We start from the raw sequence: 22,215 nt of genomic DNA, 5'->3' as shown, positions 1-22,215 counted from the left end.
AGTAGTGATGGATGGATGGTGCCATTTGAGATGCAAACTTGAGCTCTAACTTGACTGTTTGTTTGTTTCCCAGAGAGCAGAGGCAGAAGGAGTCCTCCACTAAGTTGACGCCAGTCAACAGTTTCCCCAAAGACAGGGACTACAGACGGGAGGCCATGCAGCAGGCTACATCAGCCACTGGCTTTACTGCTGCTAGTAAGTCTTTTAAAAAATGTTTTTAAAAATTGTTTTTTTATACAAGGTCTCCCATTGAGGTACAAAGGTAGGTTTGGGCGGTGTCATGCCTTCATACCGACCTTGTGCCATACTGGGATATTCGGTAATACCTGCACTAAGCACAAGAGGCGCTATTTTCGAACCCCACAGCCTCTGTAATCCAAAGTACATGTAAGATCCCATAGAGAATTCTAACTAAATGGTATCGAGCGCATTGCAAATATTTTATACTGTCTCTGATCTAAACTATTTAAGGACAGACATCCCAGTTCATACAAGTAACTCTAAAATGCTACTCCATTTACTGCATGCCCAAAACAAATATTAGACTGCAAGGCTCTTGATCCAGGAGGGGGTTCTCTGCGACGCTTGATTTTGGTAGAAGCTAACAGCTTTGCTAGATGGCTAACTAGCTACTAAATTAGCAAACCAAATGCACAACTGCAGAGCATTTAGAACATTTTAGACAGTTAACTTAATATTTAAGATATCTAGCTGGCAAACATTTAGTTGTGAATTCCATACTGTAACTACATCTATGGTTGCAAAGGGTCGAAAAATTTGCGGTACATTTCCAGACATTTTCCATGGGACGTTAAGCCTCGAAATTTTGCTTAAATTCATGAAAAAAGTTACCTTATAACAGTGAACCTTTTTTTGTGGGATACACAAGGCAATTATAGGTCTTGTGGCATATTTTGGTTAAACTATCCCCAATTCAATGGACTTGCAACCCTCTGCATGCACAGTGCGTTCTTTCATCACATGTGCAGTGCACTCTTCCATCACATGTACAGCTGATTCTCAAGATCTTGCACACTAATGAGATGCTATTGAGCCCACACTACTACAATGTCTGAGCCAAGGACTACATGCTTTCTGGTAAGTTTTGATTATCAATACTGGGTGGGGTGAATATATTTTATGACATACACTACCGTTCAAAAGTTGGGGGTCACATAGAAATGTCCTTGTTTTTGAAAGAAAAGCACATTTTTGTCCATTAAAATAACATCAGATTGATCAGAAATACAGTGTAGACATTGTTAATGTTGTAAATGACTATTGTAGCTGGAAACGGCTTTTTAATTATTATGGAATATCTACATAGGCGTACAGAGGCCGATTAACAGCAACCATCACTCCTGTGTTCCAATGGCACGTTGTGTTAGAAAACCCTTTTGCAATTGGTAGCACAGGTGAAAACTGTAGTCCTGATTTAAAGAAGCAATAAAACTGGCCTTCTTTAGACTTGAGTATCTGGAGCATCAGCATTTGTGGGTTCAATTACAGGCTCAAAGTGGCCAGAAACAATGGCCTTTCTTCTGAAACTCGTCAGTCTATTCTTGTTTTGAGAAATTAAGGCTATTCCATGCGAGAAATTGCCAAGAAACTGAAGATCTCGTACAATGCTGTGTACTACTCCCTTCACAAAGCAGCACAAACTGGCTCTAACCAGAATAGAAAGAAGAGTTGGAGGCCCTGGTGCACAACTGGGCAAGAGGACAAGTACATTAGAGTTGAGTAACAGACACCTCACAAGAACTCATCCGGGAGCTTCATTAAATAGTACCCGCAAAACACCAGTCTCAAAGTCAACAGTGAAAAAACATCGCTAAAAAACATCCCCACGGCATGATGCTGCAACCACCATGCTTCACCGTAGGGATGGTTCCAGGTTTCCTCCAGATGTGACGCTTGGCATTCATGCCAAATTTCTTGGTTTCATCAGAATCTTGTTTCTCATGGTCTGAGTCCTTTAAGTGCCTTTTGGCAAACTCCAAGGGGCTGTCATGTGCCTTGTACTGAGTGGCTTCCGTCTGGCATCTCCACCATAAAGGCCTGATTTGGTGGAGTGCTGCAGAGATGGTTGTCCTTCTGGAAGGTTCTCCTGTCGCCGCAGAGGAACTCTAGAGCTCTGTCAGAATAACCATCAGGTTCTTGGTCACCTCCCTGACCAAGGCCCTTCTCCCCCGATTGCCCAGTTTCGCTGGGAATGCTGCAGAAATGTTTTGATACCTTTCCCCAGATCTGTGCCTCGACACAATCCCGTCTCGGAGCTCTATGGACAAATCTTTCGACCTCATGGCTTGGTTTTTGCTCTGACATGCACTGTCAAATGTGGGACCTTGTATAGATAGGTGTGCCTTTCCAAATCATGTCCAATCAATTGAATTGACCACAGGTGGACTGCAGTCAAGTTGAAGAAACCTCAAGTATGATCAATGGAAACAGGATGCAGCTGAGCTCAATTTTGAGTCTCATAGCAAAGGGTCTGAATATTTGTTTTTCTTTTCAATTGTGTTGTATTGTGTGTAGATTGAGAAATGTTTTAATCCATTTTCGAATAAGACTGTAACGTAACAAAATGTGTAAAAAGTCAAGGTCTGAAGGCACTGTCACAACATGTGTCATGACAAGTTCTGTCAGCTGTTATGACCATGTCATAATGTGTTATGACACCGGTGTCAAGTTAAGTTACCCATTTGAGCATACAATATATTTTATACAGTCATTATTGCTCATCTTTATCAAGTTATCTTATCTCAGCTCGCTGGTCTCCATAGCAGGACCCACCTGTAGCACGCGCTCCAGCAGGTATATCTCTCTGGTCACCCCCAAAGCCATTTCCTCCTTCGGCCGCCTCTCCTTCCAGTTCTCTGCTGCCAATGACTGGAACGAACTACAAAAATCTCTAAAACTGGAAACACTTATCTCCCTCACTAGCTTTAAGCACCAGCTGTCAGAGCAGCTCACAGATTACTGCACCTGTACATAGCCCATCTATAATTTAGCCCAAACAACTACCCCTTCCCTTACTTTATTTATTTATTTTGCTCCTTTGCACCTCATTATTTCTATTTCTACTTTGCACTTTCTTCCACTGCAAATCTACCATTCCAGTGTTTTACTTGCTATATTGTATTTACCTCGCCACCATGGCCTTTTTTGCCTTTACCTCCCTTATCTTAAGTCATTTGCTCACTTTGTATATAGACTTATTTTTCTACTATATTATTGACTGTATGTTTGTTTTACTTCATGTGTAACTCTGTTGTATGTGTCAAACTGCTTTGCTTTATCTTGGCCAGGTCACAATTGTAAATGAGAACTTGTTATCTACTTGTCTACCTGGTTAAATAAAGGTTAAATAAATAGTCAATCATTTCAGACCCTTGTATATAAATGTCACTCGGTCGACACACCACTTGCTGAGTTGTCATTTGAAAATGCGATTCCACTTTTAAGAGGCAGTTTCCACTGGAGCGGACCCTGTCTTTAATAAACGTGTCTGTTGTCCAGACAGAGGCATTCCCGTACACTGCACTTGCCAGTATCACTTGTTTATTAGGCTCCGCTTTCGTCTTGGCCTCTTAGGTTACATTTCAACGTTTCCTACGCTGCACCTGCAAAATCGTGAAGAATCAGATGTGCGAATGCTTTTGAGATCTGACAAGGCTGCCTCCCTCACTCTTTCCCCTCCCTCCTCTCCTCCCTCCCTCCACAGAATCGGCCCAGGCGGAGAAGCAGCCAGCATTGGCGTCCTCCTCAGGCTTGGGCCTGAACCCCACATCGGTTACCCCCGGTTCCTCTTCGGCCTCCACCACGGTGCCCGTGTCCCCAGTCCTGCAGTCTCCCGTCCATACCCCTCTGCTCCAGGACCCCTCACTGCTCAGACAGCTCCTCCCAGCACTTCAGACCGCCCTACAGCTTAACAACGCCAGTGTCGACATGGCCAAGATCAACGAGGGTAAGAGAGTCACGTGCGCACACACCATGTCCTCTGAAGAGTCTTACATGTGAGGGTTATGGTGGTAAATGCTTTCGCAGCCAGCAAATTATGGGTCAGCGCCATCTGTTTATCTCTTAGACCTAGTATTCTCTTACCCTTCTATCCACAACACTGTAATAGCTCAGACACACAAACACGGTAGAGGGTATGCTGAATGCTTCTGAAGCAAATTAAGATTGAAGTGTTTGTTTTGGTCATGATGGTGACTGAGACCAGTAATCTTTCAACCTGTCTTTTACTGCCCGCTGAGGACACTACACAGGTAGTAGGCAGGTACAGTTGAAGTCGGAAGTTTACATACACCTTAACCAAATACATCTAAACTCAGTTTTTCCCAATTCCTGACATTTAATCCTAGTAAAAATTCCCTGTCTTTGGTCAGTTAGGATCACCACTTTATTTTAAGACTGTGAAATGTCAATAATAGTAGAGAATGATTTATTTCAGCTTTTTCTTTCATCACATTCCCAGTGGGTCAGAAGTTTACATACACAAACTTTTTATTTGGTTGCATTGCCTTTTTAAATTGTTTAACTTGGGTCAAACGTTTCGGGTAGCCTTCCACAAGCTTCCCACAATTAATTGGGTGAATTTTGGCCCATTCCCGCTGGTGGAACTGAGTCAGGTTTGTTGGCCTCGTTGCTCGCAAACGCTTTTTCAGATCTGCCCACGGATTTTCTATAGGATTGAGGTCAGTGCTTTGCGATGGCCACTCCAATACCTTGACTTTGTTGTCCTTGAGCCATTTTGCCACAACTTTGGAAGTATGCTTGGGGTCATTGTCCATTTGGAAGACCCATTTGCGACCAAGCTTTAACTTGGTGACTGATGTCTTGCGATGTTGCTTCAATATATCCACATAATTTTCCTGCCTCATGATACCATCTATTTTCTGAAGTGCATCAGTCCCTCCTGCAGCAAAGCAGTCCCACAATATGCTGCAACCCCGTGCTTCACGGTTGGGATGGTGTTCTTCGGCTTGCAAGCCTCCCCTTTTTCCTCAACATAACGATGGTCATTATGGCCAAACAGTTCTATTTTTGTTTCATCAGACCAGCGGACATTTCTCCAAAAAGTTAGATCTTTGTCCCCATGTGCAGTTGCAAACCGTAGTCTGGCTTTCTTATGGCGGTTTTGGAGCAGTGGCTTCTTCCTTGCTTAGCGGCCTTTCAGGTAATGTCGATATAGGACTCGTTTTACTGTGGATATAGATACATTTGTACCTGTTTCCTCCAGCATCTTCAAGGTCTTTTGCTGCTGTTCTGTGATTTGATTTGCACTTTTCGCACCAACGTTCGTTCATCTCAAGGAGACCGAACGAGTCTCCTTCCTCAGCAGTATGACGGCTGCGTGGTCCCATGGTGTTTATACTTGCGTACTATTGTTTGTGCAGATGAACGTGGTACCTTCAGGCGTTTGGAAATTGCTCCCAAGGATGAACCAGACTTGTGGAGGTCTCATTTTTTTTCTTGGCTGATTTCTTTTGCTTTTCCCATGATGTCAAGCAAAGAGGCACTGAGTTTGAAGGTAGGCCTTGAAATACATCCACAGGTACACCTTCAATTGACTCAAATGATGTCAATAAGCCTATCAGAAGCTTCTAACGCCATAACATAATTTTCGGGAATTTTCCAAGCTGTTTAAAGGCACAGTCAACTTAGTGTATATAAACTTCTGACCCACTGGAATTGTGATACAGTGAATTATAAGTGAAATAATCGTCTGTAAACAATTTTTGGAATAATGACTTGTCATGCACAAAGTAGATGTCTTAACTGACTTGCCAAAACTATAGTTTGTTAACAAGAAATTTGTGGAGTGGTTGAAAAACGAGTTTTAATGACTCCAACCTAAGTGTATGTAAATTTCCGACTTCAACTGTATGTACACTTGACTAACAGGTTACCTGTGCATGCATACACGCACAGGTTGTCCAACCTAGGAGTGAGAGCGGCTTTTTCTTCTGAGGTCTTCCATATTGGTAGTGGTGCCTGGCTCTGGTAATGTTGTCATGATACCAACATTTTGACTTCGATACCAATTTTAGTATCATGATACTCGATACCAAGGCATATTAGCCAAAGTCACAGAATGGCACTTGATTCAGACAGAAACTCAGCTGCTTCTTTGTTCAGTCGTTTGGTGTCTTGAGTTCAATATCATTACATTTGCATTTAAGATATATATATATATATTGTGTGTGACAGCCATGTCTGCATTAAAGGAAATGTTCACCCATTTTGAGTGTTATTGTTTTGTACATCTAATGCATCTATTGATTCTCTGGGTCATTTCATATTTTCACGTGTATCTGAGTTATTGGCGTTCAAGCTGGCTGACATCCGGCCTGTATGACTTAGAACTGTTGTAAAGTCGCTCTCTACACTGGAATTTTAATAGGAATACGACTTTTAAATATCATTTATGTCAGATTTCAATGCTGGCTGATGTCACAACTCCAGGATGTCTGGTCTCGAATGAGCCATTGGTCATATTTTGCGACATTCCTCCCTTGAACGGGTCTAGCCCATTTTTCCTATTTGTCTGCATCTTTAGTCTAGGGTGCATGGGAATCCAATGAATGAATGAATGAAGGAACGTAGAATGTCTCCATCATACCTACAGCATCAATGTGCAAAATGGTACGCAGAATCATCTGGATATGTGTGCAACAAAAGTTCAACATTCACCTTGTACCATTTCTGTCAAGCCATCTACGCATAGTTTGACGCGTACGTTCAATAAATACAACGTATGCGCCCCACAGAACGCACTGTCTCTGCTACTCAATGCTGCAAGGAAAATGCTGCATTCTATTGGAAATGAAGATAGTTCTGGTGCACCAAAATGCTAGCATGCTGTCAGTGTAACGCCCGACCCAGCACTGTCGACCAGTCACGTTCATGTTGTCATGCAGTGTCACAGTTGCTAAGCTACTCGTCACGCGATCCCTTAAAGTCGGTGTATATGTTGAAACGTGCCAATTTTCCTCAATAGTACGTATTGTCAAGATTCCAAAGCTATACAATATTACAGATATTAATTATCTCACATCTCTGAAAATATTTGTTCTATTTCTTGTTGAAATTCGTGCTAATGTTGGGTTTTTTGAGATAATGCTCAATAGACTCCCATTCACTCAGATTCGCCCAGAATGCACCGTGCGGCCTTTTTGAAGTAGCATGGGCAATATTTCCCATCTCCTCACCGGTGAAAGAGCCGTTCATTTGTCTCCCTGATTTGCATACTGCTTTTTGAGCTCGAATTGTTTTTCTGCAGATATATAATGCATCATTCTCTAAAGAGGGTGAATACTCACTGCAGAAACAAAAAGTAGTGGGGAGAGCGCGTCAGTTTGGTCCACACTGATCTTTACAGTGCGCACAAAATAAGTACATTTTTGCGGACCATCTAATAATTTGGCACGGTAAAAATGTATTTGAATGCGCATTCCATGATCTGACACAATGTCTCTTTCCCCCTCCGGTCTTGTTCCTCTCTCTTGGTGTAGTTTGTGTCTTGTTTACAAAAGATAGCAGATGCTCTTATCCAGAGCTACTTAAGCCTTGCTCAAGGGCTCATCGTCAAATTTTTCTCCCAGTCGGCTCGGATTCAAAACCGCAACCTTTCGGTTACTGGCCCAATGTTCTTAACCGCTAGGCTACCTGCCGCCCTGTGTTCTAATGCTACTATTAGTCAAGGTCTGGTTGGTTGTAGGCTGACCCTGTCTGGCGTGTCATGTCTGGTGCTTAAGTGCTCCAGAGGAAATGTGCTCAGCGGGGCCCTCTGTCACACAGACCGGGGCTCTGCAGCAGCCCAATCCTGCTTCAATATGCACTGATGACTGGCCATGCAGAAAAGAACATGGCTGGCACTGGCTGTCTGGGGTGAGCATGTCATCCTGTCTGACTACTTTATGATCCCTGAGCCTGGCCCAGAATGCAATATCTTTACTTGAAGCCAACATAAGATACTCAAAGCCAACGTAATGCTTTTATTACTTGTTTTCAAGCATGTGTGCCTTCAGGTTTCGAATTGCATTCTGTGCCGTGACCATTTCAGATTTGTTAGAAACATTGCATAACTATGAGATGCTCTTCATGTTTTGAGGACCACTCTAACTAAAAAAAAACACGTAAAATTGCATATTGTTGTAGTGTTGCACGGTATACTGCAATTTTAGTAAGTTTCTATACTAGAACATGAAACTTTCCGTACTTCTGTCAAGTTTCACGTCGTCTACTAATTGAGAGATTGTCTATCAGCGCAGCCGATGGCCCCTTATAGTGCGAGTGCACCGTGCCTGCTACACTTACTCATTACTCGCTCTAGCCTGTCCTGAGGAACCACTTCACTCACTGGGAGTCTGGGCTGCATCATGTTATCTCCCCACTCATGCTGCACAGAAGTTAACACACTTGAATAATGCAACACAGGATGTAGAATTGTTGCAACTGTTAATTACTGTAAGCAAAACAGTTCATTACAGGCTAGAACACAATGCAAGAAGATACCAGTAGCTTCCAGCTTTGTAGGCTAATTTTCCTTGCTAGCTTACAGCTGAAGCTAACACCCATTCACTCCCCTAGTACTTTGTTTGTGATATGCAAACCATAATGCAAAATATTCTGATTTTCAGCCACTGCCAAAAACGTTATTCGTTCACTTCGTCTCCTTTGCCTCACGTGTGTGTGTGTGAATGAGTCATTAGGTCTTAAACAGAGAGCACACGCTGTTATAAAAAAGATTGCTTCTTCTATGCATGTTAAGTACAATAAAATAAGTCCCAAATGGAAGGCAAATAGATGTAGCCCCATGAAATCAGCCAATACAAGCTCAATAATTCAATGTATGCCCGTACTCCGCTTGATGGAATCAAGTCTGTATTGCGAATTGGCCTTGGCTACATCTTGATTTACCAAGTTTATCAAGAGATTTACCATTCAAATAAATTATTATCCCTATGTAGTTTGGATAAAAGCAAATTGATTCATTAACTTCTCTAGGGCCAGTGGGACGATTTCGTCCCACCTACGTAACAGCCAGTGGAATCCCGTGGCGCGTTATTCAAATACCTTAGAAATGCTATTACTTCAATTTCTCAAACATATATGACTATTTTACAGCATTTTAAAGACAAGACTCTCGTTAATCTAACCACACTGTCCGATTTCAAAAAGGCTTTACAACGAAAGCAAAACATTAGATTATGTCAGCAGAGTACCCAGCCAGAAATAATCAGACACCCATTTTTCAAGCTAGCATATAATGTCACATAAACCCAAATCACAGCTAAATGCAGCACTAACCTTTGATCTTCATCAGATGACAATCTTAGGACATTATGTTATACAATACATGCATGTTTTGTTCAATCAAGTTCATATTTATATCAAAAACCAGCTTTTTACATTAGCATGTGACGTTCAGAACTAGCATACCCCCCGCAAACTTCCGGTGAATTTACTAAATTACTCATGATAAACGTTCACAAAAAACATAACAATTATTTTAAGAATTATAGATACAGAACTCCTCTATGCACTCTATGTCCGATTTTAAAATAGCTTTTTGGTGAAAGCACATTTTGCAATATTCTAAGTAGATAGCCCGGCATCACAGGGCTAGCTATTTAGACACCCAACAAGTTTAGCCCTCACCAAAGTCAGATTTACTATAAGAAAAATGTTATTACCTTTGCTGTTCTTCGTCAGAATGCACTCCCAGGACTTCTACTTCAATAACAAATGTTGGTTTGGTTCAAAATAATCCATAGTTATATCCAAATAGCGGTGTTTTATTCGTGCATTCAAGACACTATCCGAAAGGGTAAAGAAGGGTGACGCGCCCGACGCGTTTCGTGACACAAAAATTGTAAATATTCCCTTACCGTACTTCGAAGCATGTCAACCGCTGTTTAACCTGTTTAGGATAGGGGGCAGTATTGACACGGCTGGATAAAAAAACATACCCGATTTAATCTGGTTACCACTCCTACCCAGTAACTAGAATATGCATATACTTATTACATATGGATAGAAAACACCCTAAATTTTCTAAAACTGTTTGAATGGTGTCTGAGTATAACAGAACTCAAATGGCAGGTCAAAACCTGAGAGATTCCTTTACAGGAAGTGGCCTGTCTGACCATTTCTTGAACTTGTTTTCCATCTCTATCATTTACTAAGGATCTCTGCTCTAACGTGACACTTCCCACGTCTTCCATAGGCTCTCAGAGCCCGGGAAAAAACAGAATGTCGTCATTCCAGCCCCAGGCTGAAACACATTATCGCCTTTCTCAAGTGGCCCATCAAGGGACACTGGCTTATCTGCGTGACCCCGACCGCCCCGCCTTTGGGATTTTTTTCCTCTGTTTACCGAAAAGGAGATTCCCTGTCGGAATATTATCGCTTTCTACGAGAAAAATGTCGTAAAAATTGATTTTAAACAGCGGTTGACATGCTTCGAAGTACGGTAATGGAATACTTAGAATTTTATTGTCACGAATTGCGCCATGCGCGCGACACTTCTTTACTATTTCGGATAGTGTCTGGAACGCATCGAACAAAACGCCGCTATTCGGATATAACGATGGATTATTTTGGACCAAACCAACATTTGTTATTGAAGTAGCAGTCCTGGGTGTGTATTCTGACGAAGACAACAAAAGGTAATCAAACTTTTATAATAGTAAATATGATTATGGTGAGTGCTAAACTTGCCGGGTGTCTAAATAAGCGAGCCCGTGATGCCTGGGCTATGTACTTAGAATATTGCAAAATGTGCTTTCACCAAAAAGCTATTTTAAAATCAGACATATCGAGTGCATAGAGGAGGTCTGTATCTATAATTCTTAAAATAATTGTTATGCTTTTTGTGAACGTTTATCGTGAGTAATTTAGTAAAATGTTAGCGAATTCCCCAGAAGTTTGCGGGGGTATGCTAGTTCTGAACGTCACATGCTAATGTAAAAAGCTGGTTTTTTATATAAATATGAACTTGATTGAACAAAACATGCATGTATTGTATAACATAATGTCCTAGGGTTGTCATCTGATGAAGATCATCAAAGGTGAGTGCTGCATTTAGCTGTCTTCTGGGTTTTGGTGACATTATATGCTGGCTTGAAAAATGGGTGTCTGATTATTTCTGGCTTGGTACTCTGCTGACATAATCTAATGTTTTGCTTTCGTTGTAAAGCCTTTTTGAAATCGGACAGTGTGGTTAGATTAACGAGAGTCTTGTCTTTAAATGGCTGTAAAATAGTCATATATGTTTGAGAAATTGAAGTAATAGGATTTTTAAGGTTTTGAAAATCGCGCCACAGGATAGCAGTGGCTGTTACGTAGGTGGGACGAATTCGTCCCGCCTAGCCTAGAGGTTAAAATCAATTTTTATGCCATTTTTCTCATAAAAAAAACCCTGATAATATTCCAACCGGGAAATCGTGTTTTAGTACAGAGAGAGAAAATAAAAACATGGTGTCGCCCCGTGCACACGCCTCAGTCTTATGGTCCTCTGATAGATCACTTACCAAAGGCGCTAAAGTTTTTCAGCCAGCGGCTGGAATTACATCATTCAGCTTTTTCCCGGGTTCTGAGAGCCTATGGGAGCCGTAGGATCTTTGCTGTAACGTGACACTTCCTAAGTTTTCAATAAACAGAGCCAAGAAGCCCAAGGAATGGTCAGAGGGTACTTCCTGTACAGAATCTTCTCAGGTTTTTGCCTGCCATATGAGTTCTGTTATACTCAGACACCATTCAAACAGTTTTACTTTAGGGTGTTTAGGGTGAAACTTTAGGGTGTTTTCTATCCAAAGCCAATAATTATATGCATATTCTAGTTTCTGGGCAGTAGTAATAACCAGATTAAATCCGGCCGTGTAAATACTGCCCCCTAGCCCTAACAGGTTAATGCATACATGGCAGTCCCTGAAAAATTGACAAAACAATTAAAATGTAATGATATTGAACTCAAAAGATCTGTCTGGATCAAGTGCCATTCTGTAACTTTGGCTAATACGCCTTTTTATCCAATGGTATCGAGTATCGTGATACTAAACCTGTTATGGGTATCGGAGTCAAAATTATGGTATCGTGACAACAATAGTGAGGTACAAAGGGGGACTTGTTTGTCTGGTCTGTTGCATCAGTAAGCCTCTGACTCATTGAAGATGGTCTATAGTTAGCCGGGTCCCAGATCAGTTTGCGCGGTCTTGCCTACTCCTCTGATATGACAACGACCGTAGGAGTTAGCGTGACCGCACAAACACATCTGGGACCAGGCTACTGTTGAGTAAAGCCTGTTTGGTTTAGCATGTGTGTTTGACTTCCTCGTCCTTAGGAGTGAACTACTTTTGGTCAGACTGTGTGTTCCTGCTGATGCTCTGCTCTCTTCCCGGGCTGGTTTCCCTCACTCAGTGCTACACACCTAAACCTAGAGAGAAATCTCTTAGTCACTGGTGCTCCACTTAGGGGTCTTAATGAAATCTAAAATGGCTTTTCCGTTAGCAAGCCCCGATTTAAATTGACCTGGAATCTAAACCGAATACTGCTGTTTGTTATAGGGTTAGGTGATTTCCTGTAGGGCTGTCCCCGACTAAAAACAATCTTGGTCCACCGAGAGTCGTCTGTCTGTCCAGAGCTCATTGAGGGCTTTAACAGGGTGTGTCTATATGGAAAAATACACATTTGAAATTTTAAACCGTGTATTTTTCCATAGACACACCCGATGTTTGAATAACATCAACTATATATGCAGCCTACTGAGCTTTTCTGATGCTTTAGGAACTGACATTTAAAAATGAAGACACAAATTACTACAGGGTGCCAGAGATCAATATATTCTAACCAGAAGAAAAATTATGTTCCTGAGCCCCCTTCTACATAAAGCCAACAAATAAAAACATTGTAGGTAGAAAATATCCTGATTTAAACATAAATATTCTATAAATCACATTGGCTATGCATGGACTGTCTGCAAGGCACTTGAAACTTTGTATCAACTATTAACTTGGTCCTGCCTGAAGCTTTCTCTAGCAAACTTGCAACCATTGTATAAATTATTCTGGACCCTCAATGAGCTCTGGACAGACAGACCCAGCTGTAGGCTATTTGCACAAGGGAGAAGTAATCAGGTAAGCCCGTTTTATGATGTTGCCACCGGACCGGAGCATGCCATTCCCCCCCACCCCACGTTCATGCTGAGTGGTTGTCGAAAGGGAGAGCACTGGAAAGATTTTTCAAATAGGCCACTTTGAGAAACTATTGTCATTCTCAATGGATGTAAATTTGAGTAGCTCCACAGTGAGTTAAGACAATCAAATGGGGACATTTATAAGCCTACATTTGTGCACAGGCCAGGTAGCCTAGGCCTACTTCTATGTGTAATCAGGTGCATGTCCTTACTCAAGATTAATAGCAGCGCTCCAAACAAAAGACAATGAATAAATTGACAATTTAATGAAATAAACCAAAACATTTTTTTCTCACAAGTGAAGCCTAGGTTGTGCACTCTGCAAACGTGTCCACTCCTACAGACTGTAGTAATGATAATATATTGAATGCATTAACAGGAATTACCGTAACCAAACATTTTTAGATTAGGAATTATGGGAATTAGAGGTAAATGTAATACTGGTGTGGCATCCCTGCGGCCTCCAATGGATTAGTCCTCTTCAGACAGGTGCCATAATTAAAAAATAATGTATTTGCCACAGCTTGACCTCCCAAAAATTCTTGGTCGACCAACAGCCTATCGACCATTCAACTTAATGAGGTCAGCCCTTATGTCAAATCAAATTGTATTTGTCACATGCGCAGAATTCAACAGGTGTAGACTTTACAGTGAAATGTTTACTTACAAGCCCTTAACCTGTTAGGGCTAGGGGGCAGTAATTGACACGGCCGGATAAAAAACTTACCCGATTTAATCTGGTTACTACTCCTGCCCAGTAACTAGAATATGCATATAATTATTGGCTTTGGATAGAAAACACCCTAACGTTTCTAAAACTGTTTGAATGGTGTCTGAGTATAACAGAACTCATATGGCAGGCAAAAACCTGAGAAGATTCTGAACAGGAAGTGGCCTGTCTGACAAGTTGTTGTTCATCTTGGCTCTTTTTACTGAAGCCTGAGGATCTTTGCTGTAACGTGACACTTCCTACGGCTCCCATAGGCTCTCAGAGCCCGGGAAAAAGCTGAATGATATCGAGGCAGCCCCAGGCTGAAACACATTATCGCGTTTGGATAGTGGCTGGTCAGAGTACTCTCAGACTCGTGCACGAGATGTTTTTATTTTCTCTCTTTGTACGTATACACGCTTTCCCGGTCGGAATATTATCGCTTTTTTACGAGAAAAATGGCATAAAAATTGATTTTAAACAGCGGTTGACATGCTTCGAAGTACGGTATTGGAATATTTAGACATTTTTGGTCACGAAATGCGCCATGCTCGTCACCCTTATTTACCCTTTCGGATAGTGTCTTGAACGCACGAACAAAACGCCGCTGTTTGCATATAACTATGGATTATTTGGGACCAAACCAACATTTGTTATTGAAGTAGAAGTCCTGGGAGTGCATTCTGACGAAGAACAGCAAAGGTAATAATATTTTTCTTATAGTAAATCTGACTTTGGTGAGTGCTAAACTTGCTGGGTGTCTAAATAGCTAGCCCTGTGATGCCGGGCTATCTACTTAGAATATTGCAAAATGTGCTTTCACCGAAAAGCTATTTTAAAATCGGACATATCGAGTGCATAGAGGAGTTCTGTATCTATAATTGTTATGTTTTTTGTGAACGTTTATCGTGAGTAATTTAGTAAATTCACCGGATGTTTGCTAGTTCTGAACGTCACATGCAAATGTAAAAAAGCTGGTTTTTGATATAAATATGAACTTGATTGAACAAAACATGCATGCATTGTATAACATAATGTCGTAGGGTTGTCATCTGATGAAGATCATCAAAGGTTAGTAAGTAGTCTGGGTAGCCATTTGGATTAGCTGTTCAGGAGTCTTATGGCTTGGGGTTAGAAACTGTTTAGAAGCCTCTTAGACTAAGACTTGGTGCTCCGGTACTGCTTGCCCTGCGGTAGTAGAGAGAACAGTCTAAGTATAGGGTGGCTGGAGTCTGACAACTTTTAGGGCCTTCCTCTGACACCGCCTGGTATAGAGGTCCTGGATGGCAAGAAGCTTGGCCCCGGTGATTTACTGGGCTGTTCGCACTACCCTCTGTAGTACCTTGGGGTCGAAGGCCGAGCAGTTGCCATACCAGGCAGTGATGCAACCTGTCAGGATGCTCTCGATGGTGCAGCTGTATAACTTTTTGAGGATATGAGGACCCATGCCAAATCTTTTCAGTCTTCTGAGGGGCAATATGTTTTGTCGTGCCCTCTTCACGACTGTCTTGGTGTGCTTGTACCATGTTAGTTTGTTGGTGATGTGGATGCCAAGGAACTTGAAGCTCTCAACCTGCTCCACTACAGCCCGTCGATGACAATGGGGGCGTGCTCGGTCCTCCTTTTCCTGTAGTCCACAATCATCTCCTTTGTATTGATCACGGTGAGGGGGAGCTTGTTGTCCTTGCATGACACGGTCAGGTCTCTTACATGAGGTCTCCTTGCATCAGGTCTCCTTGCATGACACGGTCAGGTCTCTTACCTCCCTGTAGGCTTTCATCGTTGTCGACGATCAGGCCTACCACTGTTGTGTCATCATCAAACTTAATGATGGTGTTGGAGTTGTGCCTGGCTGTGCAGTCATGAGTGAACAGGGAGTACAGGAGGGTACTGAGCACGCACCACTGAGAGGCCCCCGTGTTGGAGGGGCAGTGTGGCGGATGTGTTACTTACCCTTACCACCTGGGAGTGGCCCATCAGGAAGTCTAGGATCCAATTGCAGAGGGAGGTGTTTAGTCCCAGGGTCCTTAGCTTAGTGATGAGCTTTGAGGGCGCTATGGTGTTGAATGCTGAGCTGTAGTTGATGAATAGCATTCTCACATAGGTGTTCCTTTTGTCCAGGTGTGAAAGGACAGTGTGGAGTGCAATAGAGATTGCATCATCTGTAGATCTGTTGGTGCCGTATGCAAATTGGAGTGTGTCTAGGGTTTCTGGGATGATGATGTTGATGTGAGCCATGACCAGCCTTTCAAAGCATTTCATGGCTACAGACGTGAGTGCTACGGGATGCTAGTCATTTAGGCAGGTTACCTTAGTGTTCTTGGGCACAGGGACTATGGTGGTCTGCTTGAAACATGTTGGTATTACAGACTCAGACAGGGAGAGGTTGAAAATGTCAGTGAAGACACTTGCCATGCTCAGAGTACATGTCCTGGTAATCCGTCTGGCCCAATTTGTAAGTCGCTCTGGATAAGAGCGTCTGCTAAATGACTTAAATGTAAATGTACGCAAAGTCAGGGTATATGCAACAGTTTGGGCCGCCTGGCTCATTGCGAACTAATTTGCCAGAATTGTACGTAATTATGACAACATTTGAAGGTTGTGCAATGTAACAGGAATCTTTATACTTATGGATGCCACCCGTTAGATAAAATACGGAACGGTTCTGTATTTCACTGAAAGAATAAACGTTTTATTTTCGAAATGATAGTTTCCGGATTTAACCATTTTAACCTCTATGGGCTAGGTGGGACGCTAGCGTGCCACCCGTGGTGCACTCCATCAACAGCAGGTGCATTTCAAGAGCGGCAAATTTGAATCCAAATAAATGTCAAAATTCAAATTTTTCAAACATACAACTATTTTACACCCTTTGAAAGATAAACATCTCCTTAATCTAACCACGTTTTACGATTTCAAAAAGGTTTTACGGCGAAAGCATAAATTTAGAGTATGTTAGGACAGTACATTTACAAGAGTTGTGTGTAATGTTTTGTCAATTCAAAGACAGGGTCACCAAAACCATAAAACCAGCTAAAATGATGCACTAACCTTTTACAATCTCCATCAGATGACACTCCTAGGACATTATGTTAGACAATGCATGCATTTTTAGTTCTATCAAGTTCATATTTATATCCAAAAACAGCGTTTTACTATGGCATTGATGTTGAGGAAATCGTTTCCCTCCAATAACCGGCAGTCAAGTCAGCGCCACTAATTAAATAATTAAAATTAGAAAACATTGGTAAAATATTATATTGTCATTTAAAGAATTATAGATTTACATCTCTTGAACGCAATCAACTTGCCAGATTTAAAAATAACCTTACTGGGAAATCACACTTTGCAATAATCTGAGCACTGCGCCCAGAAAAATACGCGTTGCGATACAGACTAGACGTCATGTTGGGGAGATCTAAAATCGAAAATACTATGTAAATAATCCATCACCTTTGATTCTCTTCATCAGATGTCACTTCCAGGTATCACAGGTCCATAACGAATGTAGTTTTGTTCAAAAAAGCTCATCATTTATGTCCAAAAATCTCCGTCTTGTTAGCACATGATCTAAGCCAGCCGGACTTCTCGTCATGAACGAGGGGAAAAAATATATTTCCGTTCGTTCAAACATGTCAAACGTTGTATAGCATAAAGCATTAGGGCCTTTTTTAACCAGAACATGAATAATATTCAAGGTGGACGAATGCATACTCTTTTATAACGTATTGGAACGAGGGTACCCAACATGAACTCGCGCGCCAGGTGTCTAATGGGCCATCATCGTTCCATGGCTCTTGTTCGGTCAGATCTCCCTCCAGAAGACTCAAAACACTTTGTAAAGGCTGGTGACATCTAGTGGAAGCAATAGGAAGTGCCAAAATATTCCTCAGCCCCTGTGTTTTTCAATGGGATAGGTTTAAAGGTAATACAACACATCAGGTATCCACTTCCTGTCAGAAAATGTCTCAGGGTTTTGCCTGCCAAATGAGTTCTGTTATACTCACAGACACCATTCAAACAGTTTTAGAAAATTTAGGGTGTTTTCTATCCATATGTAATAAGTATATGCATATTCTAGTTACTGGGTAGGAGTGGTAACCAGATTAAATCGGGTATGTTTTTTTTTATCCAGCCGTGTCAATACTGCCCCCTAGCCCTAACAGGTTAATGACCTAAGGCTCGTATTTCTGTGTGTTATTATGTTAATAAGTCTATGATTTGATATTTGACAGAGCAGTCTGACTGAGCGGTGGTAGGCAGCAGCAGCCTCGTAAGCATTCATTCAAACAGCACTTTCGTGCGTTTGCCAGCAGCTGTTTATGACTTCAAGCCTATCAACTCCCGAGATTAGGCTGGTGTAACCGATGTGAAATGGCTAGCTAGTTAGCGGGGTGCGCGCTAATAGCGTTTCAAACGTCACTCGCTTTGAGACTTGGAGTAGTTCCGCTTGCTCTGCAAGGGCCGCAGCTTTTGTGGAGTGATGGGTAACGATGCTTCGAGGCTGGCTGTTTTCGATGTGTTCCTGGTTCGAGCCCAGGTAGGGGCGAGGAGAGGGACGGAAGCTATATGGTTACACTGGCAATACTAAAGTGCCTATAAGAACATCCAATAGTCAAAGCTATATGAAATACAAATGGTATAGAGAGAAATAGTCCTATAATAACCTCAACCTAAAACTTCTTACCTGTGAATATTGAAGATTCATGTTAAAAGGAACCACCAGCTATCATATGTTCTGAACAAGGAACTTAAACGTTAGCTTTTTTACATGGCACATATTGCACTTTTACTTTCTTCTCCAACACTTTCTTTTTGCATTATTTCAACCAAATTGAACATGTTTCATTATTTATTTGAGGCTAAATTGATTTGATGTATTATATTAAGTTAAAATAAAAGTTTTCATTCAGTATTGTCATTATTTCAGATAAAAAAATAAATGTCTTTTTTTAATCGGCTGATTAATCTATCGGCTTTTGATCCTCCAATAATCGGTATCGGCATTGAAAAATCATAATCGGTCGACCTCCAGTCTGTGGATCTGTTGGGGCAAGCAAATTGAAGTGGGTCTAGGGTGTCGGGTAAGGTGGAGATGATATGATCCTCGACTACTCTCGCAAAGCACTGAAATGAGTGCTACGGGGCGATAGTCATTTAGTTGAATTACCTTTTGCTTTCTTGGGTACAGGAACAATGGTGTACATCTTGAAGCATGTGGGACAACTGACTGGGATAGGGAGAGTTAGAATATGTCCATGCTCCATGTAACCTTTTACTCGATTTTTATTTAACTTGATTACAATACATACCGATCGTGTGGGGAAGTCGATGGCCAAAACACAGCAACCTCGTCCATCCATTTCAGTTGGTGGCTTTCACGACGTTTGATGCTTTTCCTTTGGCAGATCCCCAGGTTTCTAACGAGTCTTGCAGCCCCTGGCCTGGGCTATTATCTCCCCAGTGTGGTCATCTGCAAGCTCCGGCTGCGCAGCTTCTAATCGGCATCGATGTAGTGCAGTGTCAATTACATGTAGGGCTCCAGTTGTCACGAAATAGTACAACGGTTTCAGCTCCGATGTTATTTTGGCATGACGTTTCTTGTACATGGCACTTTGTATTTCTTATCCAGAGTGTGAACCATCTACTTGAACCCACTGTTCAATTGTTTAAATTGGGGCCATGTCTTTTGCAATGTTGTACGTTATGGCATCTGTTATTTCATTCATTCCTTCAGTCAGAATGTGATCAAATTATCAATTGTTATTAGTCACATATATTTAGCAGATGTTATTGCGGGTGTAGCTAAATGCATGTGTTGCATAGGGAGTGTGTGTGTGTGTGTGTGTGTGTGCAAACGATTCCAAAATGGATTGTTGCCTGGGCTTTGCTCTTGTCATGATGCTTGTTGGCCTCTGCCTCATTTTTCTTCGTCATGCTGTATTACATGCCTGTGTTTCAAATGGTAGGATAAGTTGCTTGTGTTTCCTGGAGTGGTTGCTATAGTTTTGCGACAATACAAGCACACTGCCTCACGCTGCGCAATGTCACTAGGTTTAAAACCAAATTAAGTCCCAACAACCAACACAGCATCCTTCTTTGGCACTATTTGTTCTTGGATTTCTGGGACTGCATCTTCTTCATCGCTGTTCATTTTCCCCCTTTAATGAGCAAAGCTACTCGCAAAATCACTTGAACTGCCAACAGGTGTGGGAAGCATGAAATAGAACACAGCTGTTGGCTGGTTGGCTGCTGTAGTCTTAGTTCAAATGAAACGACATAGATGAGCGTTGAGATTTTTTTTCCCTGTGCCGTTTCGCTTTCAAATATGTCGCGCTGCTCCATAGGCTATTGTTTAATGCATGAAGGAATATTGTGTAATCATCGAAAAACACCGACATATGCAAAATTAGTTCAGTATGACTAATAAATGTCAGTAATTTTCGGTTTATCGTCCCAGTGAGTTATGTTATAAACCATGGATAGAAGCAGTCTACAAACCCATCTAAAGAACTGGATACTAATTGCTTTGCCTCATCCTCCTCTCATAATAGGCTGTTTGTTCCAGTTCTCATAACGCTGTGATTGAGAATAGCCTAGGCCTATAGCCTCCGACTTTCAAAAAGAACAAGACTGAAAGTGGCAACTTTAGGACAACGGTACCTTCTTCATGAGCTATTAGGGAAATAGTTTGTCGTAAAGCTTCTATGATAGGCTATATTGGACATTCGGTTTTTAACCTTGCATGCCTGTGTTTCATGCAAAGAACGATGAAAGCGTAGTAGCCCAAAGTCATATTGAATGGAGAGAAGGGAATAAAGCATTTTTCTTTTTTTTTTTTACCGCTAGTGGAATGTCCATTTTATAATTTTTTTTAAATAAAATTAATCGTTTTTGGCTATAAAGCCCATGCATATGACAGAGTGAGGAAAAAGGGATACACTATTTTCTGACTGGACATTTTGCACTGCCTTGGTGAAATTCACTGTCTAGTCGATATTCCTCTCTTGTGTTCTGCTCTATTGAAACAGATTGTACCAAATAGGAATAGGCAGATTACTCACTCGGGCGCTAGACGACTCCGTTCTTAGGCCTTCTGCGTGGCACCAGTCAAGTTCAAATAGGGTAAACCATTGTCTGTCACCATCGACGATGGCTGTCAATAATCATCATCACTAGACGATACTATCGTAATATTGCCCAATCCTGATTCAGTTTGCTCCTACGTCAAGAGGCATTTGGACCAGCTAGAGAGTAGTTAGTCATAGAAATAATTTGCTCCATTGTTTACATTTTGTTTGGTTGTGCAGATAGTGGGGCTGATCTGATGGCTCTAAAACAGGGGTGATGTTAGGGATCATCTTATGTTATGGTTTTAGATAAAAGCCCATATTTCCAAGCTTTCCTCACTCCCCCCCCTTCTCTTTCTAGTCCTCAAAGCTGCTGTCACTCAAGCGTCGTTACAGTCGTTGCTTCATAAGATCCTCACAGCCGGCCCGTCAGCCTTCAACATCACTACTCTGCTCTCCCAAGCAGCCCAGCTCTCCAACCAAGGTAGGCCTTCAGCCGCCCTGTTGTTTTATCTGGCTTCCTTGTTTGTTTTTAGATACACAATGGCAACCTTCATATTCCAACTTGGCACTGTTGATTTTTAAAGTATCTAAACCAGATAGATGTCTAATCGTTCTCCACCCTCTGTTACCCCCAACAGCCCAGCAGTCGAACCAGTCCCCCATGTCGTTGACGTCAGACGCCTCCTCTCCCCGCTCCTACGTGTCTCCCAGGATCAGCACGCCACAGAACAACGCTGGTCACCACAAAGCCCTGCTCAGCACGCCCCCTGTAGCCTCACAGACCAAGGTACTGTCTACTACTACCACTCTGGTAGGCCATGTCTATTTGGCTGCTTTTAGACATGCAGCCCAATTCTAATATTTTTTTCACTAATTGTTATTTTGACTAATCGTATCAGCTCTGAAAAAGATCTGATGTGATTGGTCAAAAGACCAAGTAGTGGGAAAAAATATCTGAATTGTGTTGCCTGTCTAAATGCAGCCTTGCCAGTCTAATGTAGAGTCATATACTAACTACTGCCTGCCTAGCAGCCTACTTCCTGCCTAGGACCTCTGTGTCTAAAGTAGGCAAAGCCATGTCTACCTCACTCTGCCTGCAGAGCAACTCTGTTCAATCCATGTGTCGCATTACAAGTATTGGCTGCCTTGTTCTGTATGTAATGTAAATTAAGGGGATGGTAGTATTTGTGTTGGCTTTATAACCTAGCTTGTCTGTGCCTAGGAGTATT

The 22,215-nt window shown here is 41.9% G+C and overlaps 1 protein-coding gene across 2 annotated transcripts in view; it reads left to right on the top strand.

Moving 5' to 3' along the window:
- Window positions 1-22,215, top strand: part of LOC106590019 (WW domain-containing adapter protein with coiled-coil) — a 75,022-nt gene that overhangs the window by 31,932 nt on the left and 20,875 nt on the right. For both annotated transcript variants that reach the window (XM_014180501.2, XM_045711064.1), the window contains 4 exons: window positions 74-195; window positions 3,725-3,967; window positions 21,345-21,467; window positions 21,625-21,773. In XM_014180501.2, the coding sequence (XP_014035976.1) occupies window positions 74-195; window positions 3,725-3,967; window positions 21,345-21,467; window positions 21,625-21,773 (637 nt within the window). The remainder of the gene's footprint in view (window positions 1-73; window positions 196-3,724; window positions 3,968-21,344; window positions 21,468-21,624; window positions 21,774-22,215) is intronic.

This window comes from Salmo salar, chromosome ssa29, assembly GCF_905237065.1.
Source record: "Salmo salar chromosome ssa29, Ssal_v3.1, whole genome shotgun sequence".
In the NCBI taxonomy this organism is placed as follows: Eukaryota; Metazoa; Chordata; class Actinopteri; order Salmoniformes; family Salmonidae; genus Salmo; species Salmo salar.
The sequence above is the reverse complement of the archived record's forward strand: the minus strand, read 5'-3'. Positions and strand labels throughout refer to the sequence as shown.